General features: G+C 38.1%; 3 protein-coding genes across 3 annotated transcripts in view; 1 reads left to right on the top strand and 2 right to left on the bottom strand.

Annotated features, from left to right (window-relative positions):
* Positions 1-22,796, top strand: part of kirre (kin of irre) — a 48,176-nt gene extending 25,380 nt beyond the window's left edge. The window contains exons 2-6 of the mRNA XM_017153647.3: positions 16,389-17,448; positions 17,512-17,614; positions 17,685-17,812; positions 18,489-19,605; positions 20,236-22,796. Coding sequence (XP_017009136.2) covers positions 16,414-17,448; positions 17,512-17,614; positions 17,685-17,812; positions 18,489-19,605; positions 20,236-20,729 — 2,877 coding nt within the window. The 5' untranslated portion in view covers positions 16,389-16,413 and the 3' untranslated portion in view covers positions 20,730-22,796. The remainder of the gene's footprint in view (positions 1-16,388; positions 17,449-17,511; positions 17,615-17,684; positions 17,813-18,488; positions 19,606-20,235) is intronic.
* On the bottom strand, positions 901-2,675 carry LOC123003509 (uncharacterized). The gene is made up of 2 exons (XM_070218567.1): positions 1,894-2,675; positions 901-910 (listed from the first exon to the last, which is right to left on the bottom strand). Exons 1-2 carry the CDS (start codon positions 2,673-2,675, stop codon positions 901-903), a joined length of 792 nt encoding a protein of 263 aa, XP_070074668.1.
* LOC108065614 (accessory gland protein Acp29AB-like) lies at positions 3,252-3,950 on the bottom strand. Its single transcript, XM_017153648.2, has one exon. The coding sequence runs from the start codon at positions 3,948-3,950 to the stop codon at positions 3,252-3,254; it is 699 nt and encodes a 232-aa protein (XP_017009137.2).
* Positions 22,797-23,500: the final 704 nt, after the last annotated feature.

Here is a 23,500-nt window from a genome sequence, read left to right as displayed (position 1 = left end):
AATATATTTGATTATAAACTATATTATCTATAGCCGTCATAACATAATAAATTGTAGAAAAAATAATTAATTTATTAAAACTATGTGAAAATATCGATATTAATATCCTGCTCATATTGACTCATCGATAGTTTTCACCATCTCCACTTGAAGTAATCAATCGAGTAACGCATTTTCAAAGATCTTTTGAATGAATAGTACTCTTTTAACCGCGACTGTTGGCAAGTCTGACCATTCAGCGGACCAGCGGCAGCTGGAAAAGCTCTCACAAAAGAATCAAACAAAGCGGAAGGAAATAAAGAAAAAAAAAGTGGGCGACGACCTTTTCACGAAAATTCATTGTCAAGCCGTGTGTGCCGAGGAAAATGAGGGAAAATGCGGAGGGAAAAATAGGGGAAAAGGCCCCGAGTGCGAATGAGGGGGAGAATGAGTGGACCTGCACCTGACACGAAACTGTTGACGAAGTCGGGGCCACTTCAAACAGTTTTCCCCACCCAGCGACCTCCCGAGGCCGTTTATTAAAACTAATTAAAATGTTTAAAACATTTATAGAACAAACGGAATGGAATGAAACGGCCAAGGGGGCGGGAGAGCGGAGGGGAGGACTTTGGCACGGGGAACAATACACCGGCAAGGACATCCAAGGGGAACGAGTCCTTAATTGCCGCAATTAACGTTGGCAACAACGCACCCACCCAACACACCCACTCCTGAATTTCTTTTTTTTTTACCCCAACACAAATGGGAAAATCTTTATAGATTTGTTCTAAAAATTTATACTGTTGGAATACATATTTTTTTGATTTTTTTTGGGATCGCTAAACAAGCTGAAGTAATAGAAAAAATGTTTCGAGGAACTGTCCTTGGGATATTATAAAGAACAATTTTATAACTCTGAAATTATTGCCATCTGAAAGAGAAAAATTGGAGAATAAATTGTATAAATATGTTGTCAATAGCTCAGTTTATAATTTATTGTATGCAATATTTATTCATGATAGTTTATACAAAGGACATAAATAAAATATTTATTACAAAAAGAGCCAGTTAAAAAAAACACAATTTACTTGTATTTTCTTGTTACAAACTTTTTAATTTTTTGATATAATAATAATAATTTTTGTATGCAAACAGTAAAGAAATGTTCAATTTTTATCGTTATTTTTGTATAGTTTATATATCGCTGTCAGCCTGACAAATGAAAAAAACCTTATCAGTACAGGGCCAATCACTCATTTGTTGTACGTTTCGTATTTTTATACCCGTTACTCGTAGAGTAAAAGGGTATACTAGATTCGTGCAAAAGTATGTAACAGCTAGAAGGAAGCGTTTCCGACCCCATAAAGTATATATATTCTTGATCAGGGTCACTAGCCGAGTCGATCTAGCCATGTCCGTCTGTCCGTCTGTCCGTCTGTCCGTCTGTCTGTCCGTCTGTCTGTCTGTATGAACGCTGAGATCTCGGAAACTACAAAAGCTAGAATGTTGAGATTTCCCACACATATTCTTTGGCTTCCTACGCAGCGCAAGTTTATTTTGGCCGAGCGCCACGCCCCCTCTAACGCCCACAATCGCCCATTAACGATTTTAAAATGGGTCCTGCGCCCACATCTTTAAAGATTTCCGAAAAGTAAAAATGCAATTTTGTTGTGTATATTTATACCTATCGAAATGTAGAAGACATTTTTCAAATCGGACCATTCATTAAAAAGTTATACGCAATCAAAATTTCTATATCTATCTCCCTCGCACTCCCTTTAGCTGAGTTACGATTATTAGTCGGGACACAAACCCGACACAGCGTTCGCACTCCCTTTAGCTGAGTGACGGGTATTAGATAGTCGGGACACCAACCCGACTATAGCGTTCTCTCTTGTTTGTAGTTGAACGCACCTCCTCTCGTTATTCGGACTATCGGACCTCCACGCCAAGATTTCAGCTGGCTTTCCAGAGGCAACTGATAAGAATTGACCGGCGGTCATCAGATCGTTGATGCCAAGCCAGTACCAAGAACCCTCTTTCAGTTCGGTTTTGATCGTGAGCAATTCCTCTTCGCTTTTAATGCCCGCTAAATAGCCGCCCATCTGGTGGCAAGTGGCTGCGGCTTCAAACCAATTTTTCTTAAGATTCCTCTCAATATAGAAATACCTTGTGCCAATTTTCTCGAACTGCTCGGGGATGGGCTTCGAATAGTTGGTCGATGGGGCTTCCACAGGATTGTATTCTTTTTTGGCCACTATGCTGAGTATCGTCTGCAATTGAGCTGCCGTATCGTTGAATCTCGCCACGAAGTCCTCTTTCGATTCCAAAAGGGCATCCAGCTTGGTTTCCTGCTCATCTATTTTTGTGCGCAGCAGGTGAAGAAGGTTCTTGAATTCTGCATTCTCCGCCATAAGTTGTCTTTGGGTCTCATTGAGAGTCGCCCCGAGCTCTTCTTTTGTGATGACGTCCTTCAAAGAGTTCTGCACTGTGATCCTTTGGGCCTCCACCGTCGACTGAACTGCCAGGAGTTTCATCTGGATGGACTGCTGCTCGCCGTGGATCCTTTCCAACTTAGAATTGGTCTCGGAAATCAGATCCATCATCGCACTCGCACTGTCCTGCGAACTCTCCGCGAATCCTTGTACATTCAGGATAATAAGGACCCACACAAAAAAATAACCAAGCCTTAGCATTTCGAAAGTGTATCACCACCACTCTAGGAGAAATTTCAAGACCTACTGAAATTAATCTGCGTGTTTTGAAACAAAGAAACTGAAAAGTTCTGATAAGGGGTGTAATCGCTGAGGCTTTCGGAGGTTCAACAAATTCCGGGAAATTTTGCATACAATCGAGTTGCCAAGTAACTTCTTGAATTATAAATTGAAATAATTTTTCCACCCTTGCATAGGGTATTATGATTTCAGTCCAAAGTTTGCAACGCAGTAAAGGAGTCGTTTCCGATCCCACAAAGAATATATATTCTTGATCAGCATCTTTGGAGAGTCGGTCTAGCCTTGTCCGTCTGTCCGTTTCTCCGCAAAATCTCCCTTATTTTAAACCCTTGGCTTAACACAGTAGTAATTCTTGAGTATCTTATTCGGATTTTTATACCATTCCCTTTGGTTTTGGTTGGCCGCTAAATAACCACCCATTTAATTGCAAGTTCCTGCTGAAAGAATGCTTTTTATTAAATCAAGACAAAATTTATACTTTTATTTAAAATTGTACTCACAAAGAAATATATAGAGTACAACTTACAAAGCGTGTATTTATGTTTCATTATCAGATTGGCAAATAAAGTATTGTTTAGAAGTGCAACGGTAATCAATCATCTCAATGTTATTTAGTAGAACGCAGGGACCGTCATTTCTGGGCTCTCCCTCCCGCCATTTAAAAGCGGTGGCTGTCTTCCCGGAGGCCGTAGATATGAGCCTGCCATCCTCCTTCAAATGCCTGATGCCAGTCCAGTACCAGAACCAAGTCTTAAGTTTCGGCATTATGGCTGCGAGTTCCTCTTGGGTTTTAAAAGCAGCCAGATAGCCGCCCATTTGATGACATGTTTCGGCAGCCTCCTCCCAGGATTTCCGAATATTATATTCGATATAGAAATATCTGGAGCCTATCCGTTTAAATCTGGGATCGAAGATATTGTTGTTAATTGTGGAAAGAGTTTCGAGAAGGGTTTTCTGAAAGGCCGACTGTTGGTTCTCCAGCAACAGAAGTTGGTTCTTAGTTTGCGTTTGAAGCTCCTTAAGTTGGGCTTCAATTTTAGCCTCCGTTGCTTGTTGTCTTGCCTCAAAATATAGAAAATTAGCTGAGTTTTGATCCTGCAGCTTTTTCTGAACCGCCAGAAGTTGGGCATCCAACTTGGTTTGCATAGAAATCTCCAACATAGGCTGAACCGCCACAGATCCTTGAGACACCAGGATAATGAGCAGCAGCACGGAAAAATATGCCAGCTTCAGCATTTCGAATTTGTATGACTGTTCAGAGAGAACTATTAAAACATACTGACTTCAAAATGCTGCTTTTAAAATAAATCACCCAAAATATTGCCGATAAGGCATTCAAAACCCAAAACATTGCTGATAAGGCGGCTCAATTAACGTCAAGTTCAAAGATTAGAAATTGCCACATAAATCTTATAAGTATGAAGCCAAGCAATTTTTGAGCCACCCGATGTGTTGCGTGGAACTTGGAAAAATGGGAATTCTGGTACTGCCAATTCACCATTTTCCCCTACGAGTTTCCACTTTCCTTTGATGGCCACAGCTTAGCGGAGATCCTGGGAAAATCGCCCACAATTCCCTTTCGCTGACCTCCCATAACTTTCGTTTGCCGGCTTTTCCCGCTGGCTTTCCCGCTGCCATCCTTCCGAGGACCAAGATCCTTGCGCGGCACTCCGTCAATCCCCGCCGCTCACCATATCCATTTCTGAGCTGTTCCCATTTTAGTTTCTGCGAACCATTCAAAAACTGCCAAGGAGCGGGATTTTCCTCCCTTTATTTTCGCCTTTATCCAGCCGATTTTCCGTTCATCTTTTCTTTTCTTTGCCTTTTTTTTCTTTTTTTATTTGCATTTCTGCTGCTGACATCGATTTGGCCGCTTTTCAAGTGCACAATTCTCTTTCATTTCTTTTTCCACACGTCTCCTCTCTGTTCTCGGTTCCCTTTGTTTTCTTCGCGATTTTTTGCTGGTGGATATCGCTGCGCGACATTTGCATAAGCCCGCATAGAGCCACGCCCCCCGCCCTGCTTATCCACGTTGAGTGTGCACTGGAAAATTAAGTTAACAAGGTTTAAATTACGGCTAAGCCAGCGCTAGAAGTAGTTGGGAATTATAAAAGCACACAATAAAAAGGTCACACAAAAAGTGAAAACATTGAAAATTAAATCTTTTATATTTATCAAATATTATTAAAAAAATATATATATTTAATTTTTATTTGTTTATTGATTTTGCTGGGATTTTTTTCACAGTGCATATTTGTCATATGGAATATATAACCCGCCCAGCACCCATTGCACTTTATTATTTACTGCATTTCCAATATCGTCGGCGGTGCAGTTGCACTGCCCTCCAAAAGTGCACCCCCTGCCACCCATCTCCACCCCCCTTGGAACGTCCTTGCCCCGCAGCTCGTGGTCCACTCATGCGCAAGGACAAAATGCATTTCCAAATTGATTGAAGGCGCGCTATAGCTAGATAACTAATCAATAAATTATTGAAATATTATGCCAAAATGAATTTATCAATGCAGAAACAAAATATACATAAAGAAATACATTTTTCAAGTCTAAATGGGCATAATTTCTTTTTAAATTTAATTAAAATTTAATATGGATGTGTCGAACAAGTTCGATAAAAATGGGAAATATATATACACATTTTAAAACAAAAATTTCATTAAATTTAAATTTATTTTTTGTATAATTTTTACTCACTTTTTATATTTAGCCACATGGCGCTGAAATATATGCAGAATTTTCTGTTATTCAACTGCACCAAATCATTTTGAAAAAAGAAAAGCAACAAGAATAAACAAATCGTACAAGAACAAAAAAAAGTGCAGAAAAATAGAAAAACCGAATGCATGTCCTAATTGATGACAGGGCAAACATGGGAAAAAGCGAGGAAGAAGAAGTTGTGGAGCCAATAACAAAAACGGGGGGAAAATCGAAACTAAGCAAAACAAAAGCTAAAACCGAAACCGAAACAGAAACAGAAAACGCAACGAAGTTTTGCACAATTTAGTGCACATTGTTGCCATTTATTGTTGTTATTGCTGCTGTAAAATTGACTTAACTGTACTGCAACAGCAATAATAGCAACCCCCGACCCCTAAGTCACCCCTAGTCTACACTGCAACAAAAAATAGGATACAAATGGAGCGTTAATAAAAAAATTGATATCACCCTTACCACAAAAGAAAAGCAAAAGTCCTACACACGATACATGGTCACACTGCTAGTACTTAAAAGCATGCAAGGTCACACTACGCATTAACGATTAAATCAATTCTATTTTTCTTATATCCTTAAGGTTATTAAAAGCAAATATTAATTATTTTTTTTTTGCTGTGCATAAAAGCATTAGAAAATCCCTCCTTGGTCTAACCCTTTTTTTATTTGTTGCTACTGGTTGGGGAACTTTGTGCCCATTATTGATCCATGGCATATAGGAGAGACTATTCCACCTTAACCGAGGGGCGTAACCTCGCTCAACTCTCGACCCCCCCTGCCCTTTTAGCCCCCCGTCCCCCCTTCCTCTCATGGGCATGCCTAATACGGGTCTTTATTTAATTTAATGCCATTTTGTGCTGCCACCACACACAAAAGGGATGAAGCCGAAGGAACAACAACCGCAGGAGTAAAGAACAACTTAATATTCATAATAATAATACGAGCAAATAGACTGTAGGAGAGATAGGAAAACATCAAATGCCATAAAGGGCAAGCTTAGAATGTTGCCTTTTCGGCTAAATTTCCATTTTAACATACAAATAATACAGAACAAAATTGTCAAAAATAATAAAAAGAATCGATTTTTTGTAAAAACAAATTGGAAAACACAAGTAAATTTTATTTAAGATAAAATAATAGTTAATAACACTGTGCAAAAAAAGTGAAAAACAGATATAGCATGGTCACACCATTTTTTTCGTTTCAAGCTGTCAAATAAAAATATCCGTATCACTTGAATAAATCAAAGCTTCAAATGCCTTTCAAATATAAAGCAAAAAATGAATTTTGCCAGTGTGGCCGTATTCATTACTGCGTGAATGATTCATTCGATAGTCGCTGCAGTTGCTGCCATTCCCATGTAAAAGTTGCTCCACTTGGGCCCATGTCTGTGTGTATTTCTGTATCTCTGTGTGCCGTATGTGTTAAAAAAAGAAATTGTTTATTATACAGCAGAAGGCGGAAGGCTGCGCTGCATTCGCCTCCTTGCAACAATAACACAAAAAATACTACAAAAATGATAAACACATGTCCGCTTGGGCGCCTTGTCTTACCGCCCTCCCCCTGAAACCCCTGGACCCCCCCCCCCCCTAAATTCCCACGACAGCAGGCGCCTTGTTGCACATGAATAGACACGCACACACATGCAATTACCCCCCTCACTCTTTTCCATTCTTTATTTTTCCGTACTTTGCTTAAACGCTTTAAATTGTTTTCCATTTTCCGTTTTTCTCCTCTTTTCGTTGTTTTTTTTTTGGGTGGGGGGAAAGAAAATTTGTACCTAAGCGCATTTGGGGAATTTAAACTCATTTTGTGAGCCTTTTGGTAAATCGCTCAGGACCTCGTCCCTTTTTCCCAAATTTCCTTCAAGGGAATACACTGAATAAAGAGAATGCGAAAGATATGTTTACCTAAGCCAAAACACTTAAACAAGAAAATTATAAACATTTGAAAACATTTACTTAAAACCCTTTTACTTGTAAAAAATTCTTTATAAATTTTGATTTATTATATAAAATTCAAGTAAATAAATTAAATTACAAATCTGTTTAAAATGTTAACTAAAATCAAACAAAATATATCAAAGACTGATTGATAATTAAAAATGAACTAAAACAGGCAGAGATAGGCAAATACTTTATGCAAAATTTCGTAATTAATTAACGCACTTGGCGTAACTATTTAAGCCAACAAGCAGCTGATGGTCCAGTAATGAAATATTTCCCCTGGAGTTAATTACACAGTTAACTCGTTCATTCGCAGGAATTCGCTGGATTCCAATTGAATCAATTTCCAATTAGAATTTCACAACGCTCAATCACTTCGCAGCGCCACCTAGTGTAAATATTGTTGAGCACTTGGTCTGCGGGTCAAGAAAGGCCATCGTTTGAACTTTACTCGCGGGGGCGAAAGCATAGGCGTAGGCAGGGGTGGGGTTTTTGTTTATTTATTATTTTTAAAGCAATCCTTCAAAGATTATTGCTCTAGTTCTGTTAGTACAATAATAAATATGAGTACATGAATCTCTTAAACATAGTATATATAAATTAATATATACCCCCAGTCACAAACCTCTTAAATTTCTTTAATCGTGTTTTATTTTTTTATTACTCTACTCTTCATTAAAATTAAAAGGATTAAATTTGTATTTATTAAACTGACCTTTCTTTAAATTGCTTAAAACGTTGTATATAAATAAAATCGATTTTAAGGTTATTTTAATTTTATTTATAGAAATACGTAGATATAAATGTTTTTTTATTACAATAAAAGCTTACAATTATATTTATATAGATAAAAAGCAATATATTTTTTTATATCTAGATATTATTGTAAATGTTTTAAAAATTAAGCAGTCATAAAACGCCCATATTTAATTCCTACGTGCGCCTCTGATCTACTGTATATTAGAGGTGCCAAAAGGGCGTGGTGAAGAGATGGGTGGGGGGGGTTCAAGTGAGGCGGTGGAGGTGGTGCGCTTTGCTTTATTGTTATAGCGCAAACAATTTCGTGTCATCCGCAATTAGGCAGGCTTCAGGCTCAGGCTCGCGTAATATCGATTTAATTGCGCCCCGTTCGCCAAGGGGGGGTTAAGATGGGCCACCGGGGGGTTAAGGGGGTCTGATGGCACCCAGCATATATGCATGATGTATCCAAAAGCAACAACAACATCAACAAGGTGGACAAAGTAGCCACGACGAATTGAAAAGAAAAGCGAATGCGACACGCAAAGATTCAAAAGACGTAAATGAATGATTCGTCTAATTTGAATACCAGTCATTCAATTAATGAGTGAGAGAAAAAACAGGTACATTGAATTAAAAAAAAATGCACTTACTGACTTTATTTATATTGAAAAAGTGGGGAAAAACAATTTTAATATAAATAAATATTTCTTAAATGATTTATGAAATAAGATATATTTTAAAAACAAATTATTAATTATTATTACTAACAATATTTCTCTTTTTCCTTTATTTGCAGGTAAGACATGCCCCTAAAAAAGTTGGATTTAAAAGCTTAATTTACTTAGTTCAGTTGGGTAAGAAATGTTAGTTAGTTTTGTTGGGGACTTTAATTTGGACTCACCGCCACTTTAAGGGATTCACTGTCCCCATTATTCTCGAAATTAAGCTGCAAAGGCGCAAAAAAGAAGGACACGTTTCGGCTTCGTCGTAATCTGCTCTAGATCCTTGAACCCCCCGCCCCGTTGCCTCCGCCACTGGAATTTCCCGCACTACATGCATAATTGAATTTAGTGTACCGCTCAGTCTCATTCCCATTCTCACTCCCCGTCGAACTGAATGAGGTTCCAATTTGATTGCATTAACATTTGACATCGTCAGGAGCGCAGGACTTTTGGTCATGGATGGTGGAGACGTGCCACAATACAAAGGGCACAACACACACGCCTCCACTGGCAGAAAAAATCTGTTGGTTTTGTGTTTTTACCAAATTCGAAATCTTTAAGATTCAAGAATTAGAAAGCCGGAAATGTGGGGATTTTAAATAAAGGAGGGGTTCTATAACTCTTAGAACTCGCCTTAAAATGTTGTATTCATAACATTTTTGAGACTTAAAGCCTACTTTAAATTTAACAAGTATAAAAAAAAACATTACCCATAAATGTGAAATTTACAAATTAATCTACAAATAATTTCAGAAGCAACCCCATTTTCTTTCAGTGATCCCACACAGATGTGTGCATATATTAACAAAAGGTTTTCGTCCTTTCTGCGGCTGCCTGTGTTTCTGATGGCAAAGTTGCTTTGTTGCCGGCCTCCGTTTAATATGCAGGATTTTGTTATTAATATTCAATTAAAAGGCTTCAGCTGGAGTGGTCTAAAAAGGGGGGCGTAGGAGGGGGAAGGTTGTCTTGGGGGCGTGGCCGTTGGCAAGTGCGAAGGCGGCGCGAAAAGTTTTGCTTAACTCCTCGATGCTTTTTCCTTCTTTGCTTTATTTATCTTTTGGGCCCGAAAACAAAAAAAAAAATTGATGAATTTATTGGCCTGGCCACGCCCCCTCCTTCCCCCTCTCCCCAACGCCCCTGACTAATTTATGGCTGCTGCTGATGAGCAGAAAGAAGAAGAACAAGTAGCACCAGCTGAGCAACATAAATTTGATTACGAGTTTTTTCCTTATTTTCTAACAGTGGGAACAGTTATATGCCCCCAACTGTTCTCAGTTGTTGCTTTTAGTGATTTGTACAAAATACAACTTCTGTTTCTAATTCATAGAACTTTAAAATAGCAAACTGTCTCATTTATATTAACACGATTTTTTTTAATTTTCTAATTATATTTGTTTACTTTTAAATATTTTTCCATTTTATTTACACTTTATCTTGAAGTTATTCGCTTTGTGAAAGGTAAACTTCCGCCAACAGAAAAAAAAAGAAAAAAAGGATAATAAACACATGACAATCCAGAAAGTGCGCGTGTGTTTGTTAATTTGCTCGAGAGTGTGCGTGAGTTTGTGTGTGTGTGCGTGGCGTAGTTTTCCAAAGAGGAGGAAAAACTTTTGTTTACCCAATGCTGGGAATGAAAGATATTTCCAGCGAAAATTCCTTCGTGAGGGATCTAATTAACATAATGTTGGGAACACCCCCACCCCCTCCCACGTTTTTTTCACCATCTCTATGACACTGCATTCGAGTGTGGGTGGAGGTGTGTCTGTGTATTTGCTTGTGTGTGTCATTAGCGTTTTCGTGGCATGTGTTTTTCCGCGTTTCCCGTCTCCGGTTTATTTACACAATGAAAAAAAAACCGTATAAAAATCTATTAAGAATAATATATTATTATAATTAATTATGATTTTTTTAAATATCAGATTTAAAAAATTGAATAAGCGTTTTATATTTATATATTTTTATTTAATACATTTTTTTCTAATTTAAAAACTCAATGGTTCTTTAAATATTTGAAATTATTTCTTTGCGTTTTTTTTTTTTGTTAATCTGTCTCTTTTTCTCTGCACTCTACCCGTCTCTCTCGCTTTTCCTTTTCCTTTTTGCGGTGGCATTTTCAGCACGTGCGTTTCCAACAATAGCAACAATAACAACAACAACAGAAGTGGCAGTAGCTAAACTAAACCCAACTAAAGTAACTACAAAGGCAACACCAACAACGCTGACAGTCGGCAATTACAATAAACAAAACAAAACGCAGCGAATTCTGGAAAATGGGGAAAAATGGAGAAAACACGAGGGTGTGAGAAAAAGACACAACAACAGAAAGGAAATGGGTTACTCGTACAAAGGAAACGAAAAGGTGGGGGGGTCTCGAAAAGTGTACAATGCCCTGATTATGCTTATAATTCGAAAAAGTACAGCCAGCAGGCGATTAGCACGGAATGCATTAAAAGCGATTAACCAACACTTGGTGCATGGAATCCGCAAAGCAGCTTAGCGGTTATCTAAAAACTATCCAACACTGAAATTTAGGCGATAAATAAATACAAATTAATCAGTAGAGACCGGATTATTGGTGATATTTTTGAAAAAAAAAATGTTTGATCGTTAAAGCATAAATAAATTTGATCAAAAAACTAATTGGTATGAATCTAAACGTTGTATTAATATTTATTAGCTTCTTCTTCTTCTTAATTAAATGTCTTAATAAAAATCACATTTTTCAGCACCCTTAGAAATATTTTCAATTTGTTTTTATTTTTGTCCAATAATTTCTGTTGCCCCCAACTGTCATTTAACATTTTCTTAACCCAAAATATATTTTGATAGCAGCTAAAGGTTAATAAACCTTTATATTTGCCCCTGTTCCACTTCACATAACTCTGGACAATCGTAGTGATTATAGTAATTCATGATCTTAGGGACAATAAAAACCAAGTGACACAGCGATGGCAGACCGAAAGTAATTTTAATGTCTCGCCTGGAAGTACATAAAAGCTAAAGTCGGGGGGAAAAATGGAAGAAGGAACGTCCAATCCTCCGGGTCCCAAGCACGCAAAAGAAAATGTGGAAAATGTGAGGAGGAGAGGGGAAGGGGAGTAAAGAGAGAGACTATCGGGGAAGTGGTTTTTACTATCCAACGAGAATCTACCGCAACTAAAAACAAAAGTTATGTGTGCACGAAAAATCATGTCCAGTCATTTCCTGTACAACTTTTGGTCGAAGGACCCATGGGGTCCTGCCACACAAAAAGGGGGGCTTTCGGGGGCCTACTAGCCCCCCTTCCCCCTACAAACCCACCAAAAGCCAAGCGGCTTTCGTTCGGTGGCCTTTTATGGTCATAAAAATTTTATTATAATTTTTAATAATTTAGGCAAGCATATTGCTGCCAGCGAAGCGAACCCGGAGCTTTCCAAAGTTTTTCCACAGTTTTCCTTTGCCTTTTGTCCGAACCCCCACCCCCTACCCCCTTTTTTTATCACCTGGCATATACGCACGCCGGGCATTTCCGGCTCTATATATGCCCGGACTTTTCTGGGGGACGGACAAAATACGGACGGACACGGATACGGACAGCGGAGCACAGTAGTCGCAGTCAAAGTGCAAATGCCGTAAATCATGGCGCTGGTAAACAAGCAACAGAGCAACAGAGAGCCGCACAGAAAACCGTACGAATTTAATCGAGAAGGTAGCGCACAGCACTAGAAAATATCCTGGAAAAATAGGATTCCGTCCTCGAAATAATTCTCTTAAGAATAGATCACAAGATCCAACAAAAGGATAGGGATTTAAAAATATTCGCTGAAAATATTATACATCTACTCGGAACATTTTAAGGATAAATGTTTCTTAAAATATGTTTTTAAATTTCTTAATAGGTTTGTTTTATAAATTTTGTTTACTGTCATAGACCAAAAAATGTTAAAAATTAAATCGGAATGAAAAAATGTATTTAGCCCATTTAAAAAATTTCTTTAAGAATTTTATTTAATTAATAATCAAAAATAATAATATTATTATTTTAAAAAAATTTAATTAAACCATTAACTGGAACACATAAGTTCCTTGAAATCCCAATATCTTTTTATTTAATATACCCTTCCTTTACGAGGGTATCAAAAATAGTAGAAAAAGCCCCAGCAAATGGCAAAAGGATAGCCGTATAGCTATAGCCGCAGCTAAAGCGATAGCGATACGGATTGGTGGGATATATATGCTGTCTTTCGGCGCGTTTCGTTAGCGTTTTAAGCGCGTTTTTGAGCTCCGTTTTTCCGTGTTTTTCGCGCTTTTTTGTTTTCCGTTCCGTTCCGTCCGTTTCCTTTTTTTCCGTTCTTGTTGTTTTGTTGTTTTTGGCCTTCCGAAGGTGGCGCCAATTTGATGAAATCGTTAGCATTACCTTTTGGCTAGATGTCGAAAGGGGGGGAGGGGGAATTGGGGAAAATGGTGAAAAACGGGTAGATTTTCCATTGTTAGAGTCAAGGATAAGGTGAAACCGAAACAAGCACGGAAATTTCTCACGTGTGCACTCGATAAGGACTTAAAAAGTGTTTCGACCGGCATTCAAATGGTCAACTTTTGTTGTCCACTTAGAATTTATGGTACATTCAAGACCACAAACAGCTCAATTTAATGTTTGGCATAAATATTAAAATTTATTTAAATTAAAATTTATTAAAACAATATTTTAAAAAGGCATTGAATTTCTTTGTGAATCAAATTTATCAAAAAATAAGCAAAATATACAAAAAAACAAGAGAGAACGCTATAGTCGGGTGCCCCGACTATCAGATACCCGTTACTCAGCTAAAGGGAGTGCGAAAGAGATGGAGAAAAACTTTGATCCGCCGTAACTTTTTAACGAATGGTCCGATTTAAAAAATTTCTTCTACATTTCGATAGGTATTGATAAACACAATAAAACTGCATTTTTACTTTTCCAAAATATTGAAATTTTTAAAATCGTATATATGCGATTGTGGGCGTTAGAGGGGGCGTGGCACCCTTTTGAAACAAACTTGCGCTGCGTAGGAACTCCTAGAATCTGCATGCAAAATGTCAATCTTCTAGCTTTTATAGTTTCCGAGATCTCAGCGTTCATACGGACAGACGGACAGACAGACAGACAGACAGACAGACAGACAGACAGACAGACAGACAGACGGACAGACGGACAGACGGACATGGCTAGATCGACTCGGCTAGTGATCCTGATCAAGAATATATATACTTTATGGGGTCGGAAACGCTTCCTTCTACCTGTTACATACTTTTGCACGAATACAATATACCCTTTTACTCTACGAGTAACGGGTATAATAAATTTCATTACTTATAAACATTATGTTCTTTTTATTTACTTACGGCTTTTAGCTTTTTTAATTCAATGATTTTTCTAAAATATATGTTAGTTGAAGAAAAAATACCTTTTAATGCTATGTTTGTAATTATATTAATTAGTTTCTTCAATTTAATGTAATAGTTGCAATATTTTCTTGCATTTCCTTTTACTTTAAATGTTCTTAGGTCAGCACCGATTTTTCCAAATAAAAAAATACAAGAAAAAAGCAAAAGAAAAATGCGAAAAACAATCAAAAGCCGCAAATGCCAAGGCCAAACACCGACTGACAAGGGGATGAAAAGGAAAAATAGGGGGGAGGTCCTATCCCATATGTCATACATATGTTTGGCGGCCTGTTTGTTTATGGGGGCCGCATTCAGTCGCTGGGAAATGGAAGTGAGGAAATGTACACAAGCCCAACGGAAAATACAAAAAAAAAAAAAAACGAAAAATATAGACGACAAAAAGTGTGAAAAAACGCGTTACAAAATCGTTGAAAAAAAAATGCAGAACCCAGAAATGCGTGCAAAGTCCGCTATGAAAATATATTTCAATTCTTGCAACATTCAAAAAAATCTGAATGCAAGGTAAAACTAATTATTTTAAAAAGTTTCTAAAAAAAAAGGAAAATGCATTTAATGTTGTTATTTTAAAATTTTAGCATCACTTTTGACGTTTATTTATATGACTTTAATTGGCATTTTCAAACACAATTTGATAATTTCGATATTTATACAATATCGATTTAATAATACCGATGTTTTTAACGGAAATCACATATTAAATGATATTTTTTAAGCTCTATGACATATTAACATTAAGTGTTCTTAACTAAAATGGTAAAATATGTAGTATAAATTTAAAAAGTGTCATCTTTAATTTTTTTATGTTTTTTGTCTGTTTTTACTTTAATTTTTCGGTGCACCACCTGCAGTTACATTTACAGCTTAGCAGCAGTTGCAGTTGCAGTCTGCTGCAGTTGACGACACAAATCCAGACAACTGACAACCCCACATATTCCGCTCCATAATACCAGAGTTTTTTCTTGTTTTTTTTATATTTTTTTTCATGCACATTCTGCCCTTTCATTTGGTTTAAACTTGACCCACAAAACGCATTTTATTGCATTCGTTTGCCATTCGAGAAGTAAAAGGTGAAAGAGGCGGCGAGGGGATTTTAAAAAGTCGAATCTTCTTTGCGAGCGCCTGGCTTGTAATTATTTTTTATGGCATCTGTTTTCATCCAGATTTCATTCATTGCGCAACGAAAAGCTGTAATTCAATAAGGGAAAAACATAAATAGCGAAAAAACTTGAACAAATAAGAGGGGATTATAAAAAAAAGTATGCAAGGACACAACAGAGAGATAAGTTAAACAAATGTTGTTTATAATAAAGGATATAATTTTGAGTGGGACCAAGCAACTGTATCAAAAGCCAGTGCGACCATTCTAGTACTTTTAAGCCTATTTTTAGTGATTTTTAAAGAGAAAAACTTTAATTTATTGTGTTTATTTTTATAGCTGCAACATAATTTTTAATGTTCTTTACATTTGACATCTACACAGTCATCTCTGTGCCATCTAGCGGTGACAATTGAATCAAAGTGGCGCCATCTTTTAGTAGGTTGTACAAAATCGCCACCTATTATTTTAGCGTAAAATATATTTACTTTAAGTTTAAACGCCATCTGACAGACGATTTTTAAAACTTACATTTCAATTTGTAGCTAGTATTCTTAACTAATTTCTTAATTTAAAAACAAAAATTTGTTACATTTATTACATCATTTCCGAAATCAATGTATTTTATTGCATACTTTTAGACACCTTTATAAATCATTTTAAAATCGTGCACAGAAAAAAATCTATATAAATAGGATCATTTCTATCGTTTTTCACATCAATAAAAGGCCGATATGATTAATGTAAAATTTATGACTTAAACATATAAACTTGATATTTTATTATATCAGTAAATCATTAATATGATGAAAATGCTTTTTTAAAATGCAAAATGGAGAGTTTTTTAAGCAAGTAATGTATAATAAGATAAACATAATCTTTAAACATAATCTTAAAAAAAATATAAAATTGACCTGCACATATTACTCTGATTTTCTGTCTAGTATTACATATTTAACTTTTAAACTGTATCATTCAAGTATTGAATAACACTTTGCTGTTCTCCTTCTTCCAGCTGAGTTAACAATTGCCCGGTGAAAATGGCGAGAATGCGCAGCAGTCGCCTCCTGGTGCCCCTGCCACTGATTCTCCTGCTGATCCTGACGACGCTGCTCCTCCTCCAGCCGACTGCCGTCCAAGCCAAGTCGAAGAAGAACAAGTCCAACCAGAACTCGCACCACAGTGACTCCTCCTCCTCCGCTTCGCAGGGATCCTCCTCCTCGGCGGGATCCTCCTCCTCGTCGAGTGACGAGAACAAACCGAAGGCCGGCGACAATGGTGGCCAGCACTTTGCCATGGAGCCGCAGGATCAGACCGCCGTCGTGGGATCCCGGGTCACGTTGCCCTGCCGGGTGATGGAGAAGGTCGGCGCCTTGCAGTGGACCAAGGATGACTTTGGCCTGGGCCAGCATCGGAATCTCAGCGGCTTCGAACGCTACTCGATGGTGGGCAGCGACGAGGAGGGCGACTTCTCGCTGGACATCTACCCGCTGATGCTGGACGACGATGCCAAGTACCAGTGCCAAGTGGGTCCGGGTCCGCAGGGCGAGCAGGGCATTCGATCGCGCTTCGCCAAGCTGACGGTTCTGGTGCCGCCGGAGGCGCCGAAAATCACGCAGGGTGATTACCTAGTGACCACCGAGGATCGCGAGATCGAGTTGGAATGCGTCTCACAGGGCGGCAAGCCGGCAGCGGAAATCACCTGGATCGATGGCCTGGGCAATGTCCTAACCAAGGGCATTGAGTATGTCAAGGAACCGCTAGCCGATTCGCGGCGCATAACGGCCAGATCGATTTTGAAATTGGCGCCCAAAAAGGAGCATCACAATACGACCTTCACCTGCCAGGCACAAAATACCGCCGATCGAACGTACAGATCGGCGAAGCTCCTGCTGGAGGTCAAGTATGCGCCCAAGGTCAGCGTTTCGGTGGTGGGTGGCGCCTTGGCGGGCGGTAAAATTCCCGAGGGCGCCGAGGTCATTCTCAGTTGCCAGGCCGACGCCAATCCGCATGAACTCAGCTACCGTTGGTTCATCAACGATGAGCTAATGACCGGTGATTTTACCACCAAAATGGTAAGTATTTATCATATTATTATATACCTATATATTTATAATTAATTATCCTTTGCCCTCCAGATTATTCACAATGTATCGCGGCAATATCACGAGGCCACGGTCAAATGCGAGGTGGTCAATGCAGTGGGCAAAAGCGAGAAGAACGTCCAACTGGACATCAGTTGTAAGTTGTAACTTCTCTTTAGTCCTGCTAAATCTATATATTTACATACCCTCTGCTTTTTCCCCACTAGTTGGCCCCGTTTTCCGCCAGCGACCCGTTAGTGTGGAGGCCGATCTGGGCGCCACTGTGAGCATGCGTTGCGAGGTCGCCGGCAATCCCACGCCCGAAATCGAATGGATCAGCGAGAACAATGATAGGGTGAGTAATCAAAGATCGCGTGCAGGTAAAGAATTCGCTATCCATTCGAAAATGGCTCATTTAGGAAACGATTTTAATTGAGTCTAAAGAATTCGCGGTAATGCCAATGTAGTTTTAAGTGATTCTCGACATTAAATATTTTCAAACAATTTTGAGATTATGGCATATAAGGCTAAAGAATTCGCGGCGAGTCAAATTAGCACTGCTTTAAATTTCACTAAATTTTCTTAGAAAAAATTCTTACGTTCCTTAAGAATTCACGACAATATTTGATTAAAATTAGCAATGCTTTAAGTTTTACATATTATTTTCTAGCTGACTTTATTTACTATAAATTTTGATCATTTAAGGAAAATTCATGTGAACCTGAAGAATTCGCAGTAAAATTCAAGTAATTAAAAATTGAAAGATCTTGCATTATTGCTTTGCTGATTATATATGTTATAAAAGAATTTAGTTTACTCCACGTGATTTTTATCAAATAAAGCTAAAGAATTCGCGGTAAAGTCAAAATAATTAAAGGAGCCTTCAAAAGACAAATCTTGCAGCATTGCTTGGCTGATTATACCTACATATATATTATTAAAGATTTAGGCAAGAATTTAGTCAGATTTTTATCAAATAAGGCTTAAGAATTCGCGTTATTAATGGTTATTAAATTACTATTTCCCCGCAGGTGGTTGGCAACGCACCGGAACTGAAGCTGAAGGTGAGCAGCGAGAACGCTGGCCGCTACTTCTGCAAGGCGGTGGTCAACGGATTCCCCGAGATCGGGGCCGAGGCGACGGTCTACGTGAAGAGGGCCCCGATCATCACGTCGCACAAGGTGCAGTTTGGCGGCGTCGGTGGTCGCGTGAAGATCGACTGCCTGGCCTTCAGCATCCCGAAGGCGGAGCACATTCTCTGGTCGTTCGAGGGCAAGATCATCAATATGAGCAGTGCCGATCCGGATATCTATATCTTCGAGGAGCACCACCTGCCGGAGGGCGTGCGAGCGGCGCTGATAATCAGGGACAGCAAGGCCACCCATTTCGGCAAGTACAATTGCACAGTGATGAATTCGTACGGCGGTGATTCATTGGTGATAACCCTGCTGCGCGAACCCGGCAATATACCCGTTCTGCTGGTGGTCATGGGCTCCATGTTCTGCGTGGCCATCGTCCTGATGATCGTGATGATCATCATTGTCTATCGCAAGCGTCGCAGTCGCAAGAAGCCCATGCCCGCTGACGTCATCCCGGAGGCGTCACGTGGCGGTGACAAGCTGAATGAACTGAAGAGCGAGCTGCGCTCGAAGGCCTACGATGTGGAGTACTCGGAGGCGGGCGGCGATGGTCTGGCCATCAATCTGACGCAATCCCCCATGCCCGATGTCCAGATGAAGGGCGCCACCCTGGGCGTTCCGCTCGCGGGACCCGTGAAGTTCGACGAGCGATTCTCGGGCGACTTCGGTGGCGATCGCTACAATCGGCAGTGCCACATCAAGAACCTGAAGAATCAGCAGGAGACCGCCTACAAGGGCGGCAGTCCGCAGGCCAATGGCTATGCCCACTACTTCGAGTATGCCCTGGACTACAGTCCGCCCGGCGAGGGCGGTGCGGCCGTGGTGGTGGGCGGCGGTGCTCAGGGTCAGGGTGGCGCCAAGGTCAAGAACGGTGGCATGAACTCGGCTACGCTGCCCCACTCGGGCGCCTCTGTCAACGGGGGCGGCGCCGGCAATGGGGGCGGGGCCAGTCTGCCACGCAACCAGCGACACGAACTTCAGCAGTCCCAGCAGGCGAACGGATTTCTCGGTGAGTTAATTGCTAATGATTAATTTATCTAATATTATTTAATATTAGTCGAATATATTTAGTTGTGGAGTATAGATGTTTTCAAGTGAATCACATATTAAATATGGAAAAATTTAAAACTTTCGGAGGTTCCTGAAATTCTATACATTTCGTTTTTTAGTATAATTTTTCGCACCATTTTCTAGCAGTTTCAAAGCTAACAGAAAAATTTCAAAGGCCTTCTGTTTATGATTTTACCGTTTCCGAAAAATAATTAATTTTTGTTGTTTCATGTTTTCAAGGCATTTTAACCCTTAAAAACTTAATTAAATACATATTTTTGAATCATAGATAAATATTTAAATACAAAAGCATAATATTCAATACAAAACATATTCAATTGCCTAATTAAATAAATATTAGTAAATAGTAATAGTAAATAAATAATAATGAAATATTAGGTAAAATGTTTCTTAAAGCTTATGTTTAATTTAATGAAAAATAACTTAATAACAAAACGTAATATTTTCATATTTAAAATAGATCAAATTATTTAAATTAATTATGAAGTTATTAGATCTAGTCTGCTTACCAAATAAAATATTTCAAGTTTTCTTCAATAAAACTAATAATATTTCCGGACTTTTTTAGGTCAACCGCTACTTCAGAACGGCATCGATAGCCGATTTAGCGCCATCTACGGTAATCCCTACCTAAGGACGAACTCCTCGCTGCTGCCGCCCCTCCCACCGCCCAGTACCGCCAATCCGGCGGCCACGCCCGCCCCGCCGCCCTATCATGCAGCCCGCCACGGCCACGCCCACCATGCCAACGGCGGCCTGAAGCACTTCGTGGGCGGCGCGGTGATCACGACGAGTCCAGTTGGGAATTTGAATGGAATGGGTGGCGGTGGAGGCGGAGGGGGTGGCTCAACGCCCAGTGGCGGAGGGGGCGTGGCAGCGGGCGGCAGCGTCAGCGGTAGCAGTTCGAATTTAACCGCCAGCAGTAACACCTTGGCTGCCACGCCCCTGGCGGGCGGTGGCGGAAACGGCGGCCAGTGTGCCCAGAGTCCGTCCGGCCAATTTATACTGTCCAACAATGGCAAGGGACACACGCAGAAAGGACCTCTGGCCACACACGTTTAAGTGGGAAGGCGAACTTTTCGAAAATCCTGGAAAACGAAGGCAAAGAAGGATATATATATAAATATGAAGCATTAGCATAACCCGTAAATGTATTAAAAAGCAGAACTTCTAGTGTGTAACCATCCTTTTTTTTTGGTCGATAAATATTAGCGTAATTCTGGCTCAAGTGGTGTCAACTATTTACGATTGGGCCTCGCAAAGTATAACTTCTACATATAATTATATCATGGCTGAAATTTAAGCACTAAGAGCGATTTTTCCTTTGCCTTTTTGTAAATTTGTATCGTACAGACCCGGAGGCAATAGTTCGGCATCCTTGAGCAAAAAACCTAACCATGAAAATATATTGTATGTAAAGAAAAAAAAAACAGAAAAGAAAAGAAAACAAAAACCGTATTGTGATTTATAGCGTTAATTATTTTACGGCAACGGCAAATTATATCAACTAGTGCAAATCTTAAGCTACTTATCGAGTAAAAAAATCGTATATCAATTAAACACGAAACGTATCGGAAAAGAAATGAGAAGGGAAAAGCATAAACATAAACATAAACCAACTACCAAACTTGAAAAGTTCATTTTAAACAGCGAGTTGCATACAATTTTAAAAAACAAAAACCGAAAATCAATTCAATTAAATAGAAACGTAATTATGAAATGCCTGTAGTTAGTTTCAATTAAATGAAAGGGAATGAAAGAGATGAAATGCAAAAGCAGCAAGCAAAAACAATTTTCTAAGCCAAAATTTATCAAATTTTTAGACTTAAATATAAATATATAAATATGAAGAAATACGAAAACAAAAAAATGAGTGCAGTGAGAGAAACCTTTAGAGTAAATGCTGTAATTGTCGAGTGACCCGGTCAAGAAAAGCCAAAAGTGAAAGTCAATCTTGATAATTTTTGCTTATTGTTTATATTATTTTGAGAAAAATTACATTTTTTTAAAGAATATTTTTAGGAACATTAATTTTGTTACGGGACGCTGCAGTATTAACACAATTTAAAAATCCCCAAAAATTTAAATAGATTAATAAAAAGTCGCCACTATAGTTCCCAATTTTTAAACTTGATCGGGTCTCAAGGAGCTCAGCATCCCAGCATCCATGTGAAAACTTGAATACTTTTTTTGCCTAGCCCTTAAGCGAGTAAATGAAATTTAAAATTAAATCAATTATGTAAAGAAACAAGTGGAATATTGTATATCGTATATATATATATATATATATATATAGATCATAAATGTGTATGTCAACGCTTAAATTAAATGACTAGCTAAGATTAGAGAGAATGTTTGTTTTTTTTTTGTCTGCCTAGTGGTTTAAGCCTATTTATAAACGTAAACGAGAAGTACATGTAAACAATTTTAATGGTAAAGAAAACAAAACTTAAAAAGCTTAGCAACAATTTGTAAAACATTTGAGCGATCTACCAAAAAAAAAACAAAAAACGCAACTAAGTGTGAAGCGTAAAATTTTTAACACGAAATGCTGCCTTATGATTCCTTGTTGGGTTCTTAATTCATTAAGCCAATACTGTAATTAATTTTTTTTTGTTTATTTTCGTAAAACATATACACAAATATACATATTTATCTAGAGTAATACTGAAAATGCTTTAAATGTTCTTTATTTACCCTGATTTATTCACTCGAATCCATTTCAATTCTTTCCTTGGCCTATTTGCGCAGAGCTTTTTAAATGGAATGCGGTTCCGAAAATCGGAAACAGAGATGGTGTTACATTTTTTGGATAATTGTCAAACGATTCAATTAAAAGTTCAATTACATAGACGTTACAAAAAAATACAAAACGATACAAAAAAAGAAAACAGAAAATTCAAATGAAAATGAAAATCCTATTAAGCCAAGTAAATTACGATAATTGCAAGAAACGTGTATGTAAAGTGCAGAGTGCTGAGAAAATGGTTCGGAAAATGAAAACTAAGAACGTATTGCGTGCTAAAGGAAGAGAAAACGAAAAATTAACTTAAGTCGAGAACAACTCAAATTAGTTGAAATAAAAATGCAAGAAAAAACCGAAATAAAATATTTAAAAATGCTAAAAAAGGAATCCTTCATTTCACTCGGGGGATGGATCTAAAAATGAGGCAAGTACTTGGGAAGATTTGAATTAAAAGAAAAAACCACCAAAATAATTGCATTACCTAAAATATTCATTTTAGTTTTTAGTTTATTTAGTATCAAGAATTAATACTGAATTTCATTAAAATGATCATCATACCTTATAATGTCTTTTCCCTGTCTTAAAGACTATACTCATAAGCAAATCCCAAGAAATTCTTTCATACAATTTTTTCAAAAATATGCTTTTTAAACAAGAACAAATATTTGCTTTAAAAAATAATTGAATTATGTAAAATATTCACATCAGAGTGGTCCAAAAGAGACATATTATTCCCAAATAATTATATATTATTTTCATATAGTATTTACAAATGTTATTACCTTAAATTAAGTATGGTTTTTTAATTTACAAAAACCAAAGTGCATACTTTAAAATAAAAAAGTGTGTGGGGATGCCAAAGAACTGTTTCTACTGTTCAAAATAGTAACTTATATTTTTTTCGCTTTTGCTAGTACTTAATAGTTAAACTACCATAAAAATGTAATTTGTGTGTATTTTGTTGTTGACCGAGTAACTATTTGTTGGGTAAAATTGACAATTCAAAGGTTGAGGAGGGTTTCACTATTACATTGGTTAGATTTACCAATCGATTTTTTTGCGTGTACGGCCTTAGAAGCGGACTTGA

The sequence above is a fragment of the Drosophila takahashii genome, chromosome X (assembly GCF_030179915.1).
Source record: "Drosophila takahashii strain IR98-3 E-12201 chromosome X, DtakHiC1v2, whole genome shotgun sequence".
Taxonomy (NCBI): Eukaryota; Metazoa; Arthropoda; class Insecta; order Diptera; family Drosophilidae; genus Drosophila; species Drosophila takahashii.
This window is presented reverse-complemented; position numbering and strand designations above follow the sequence as displayed.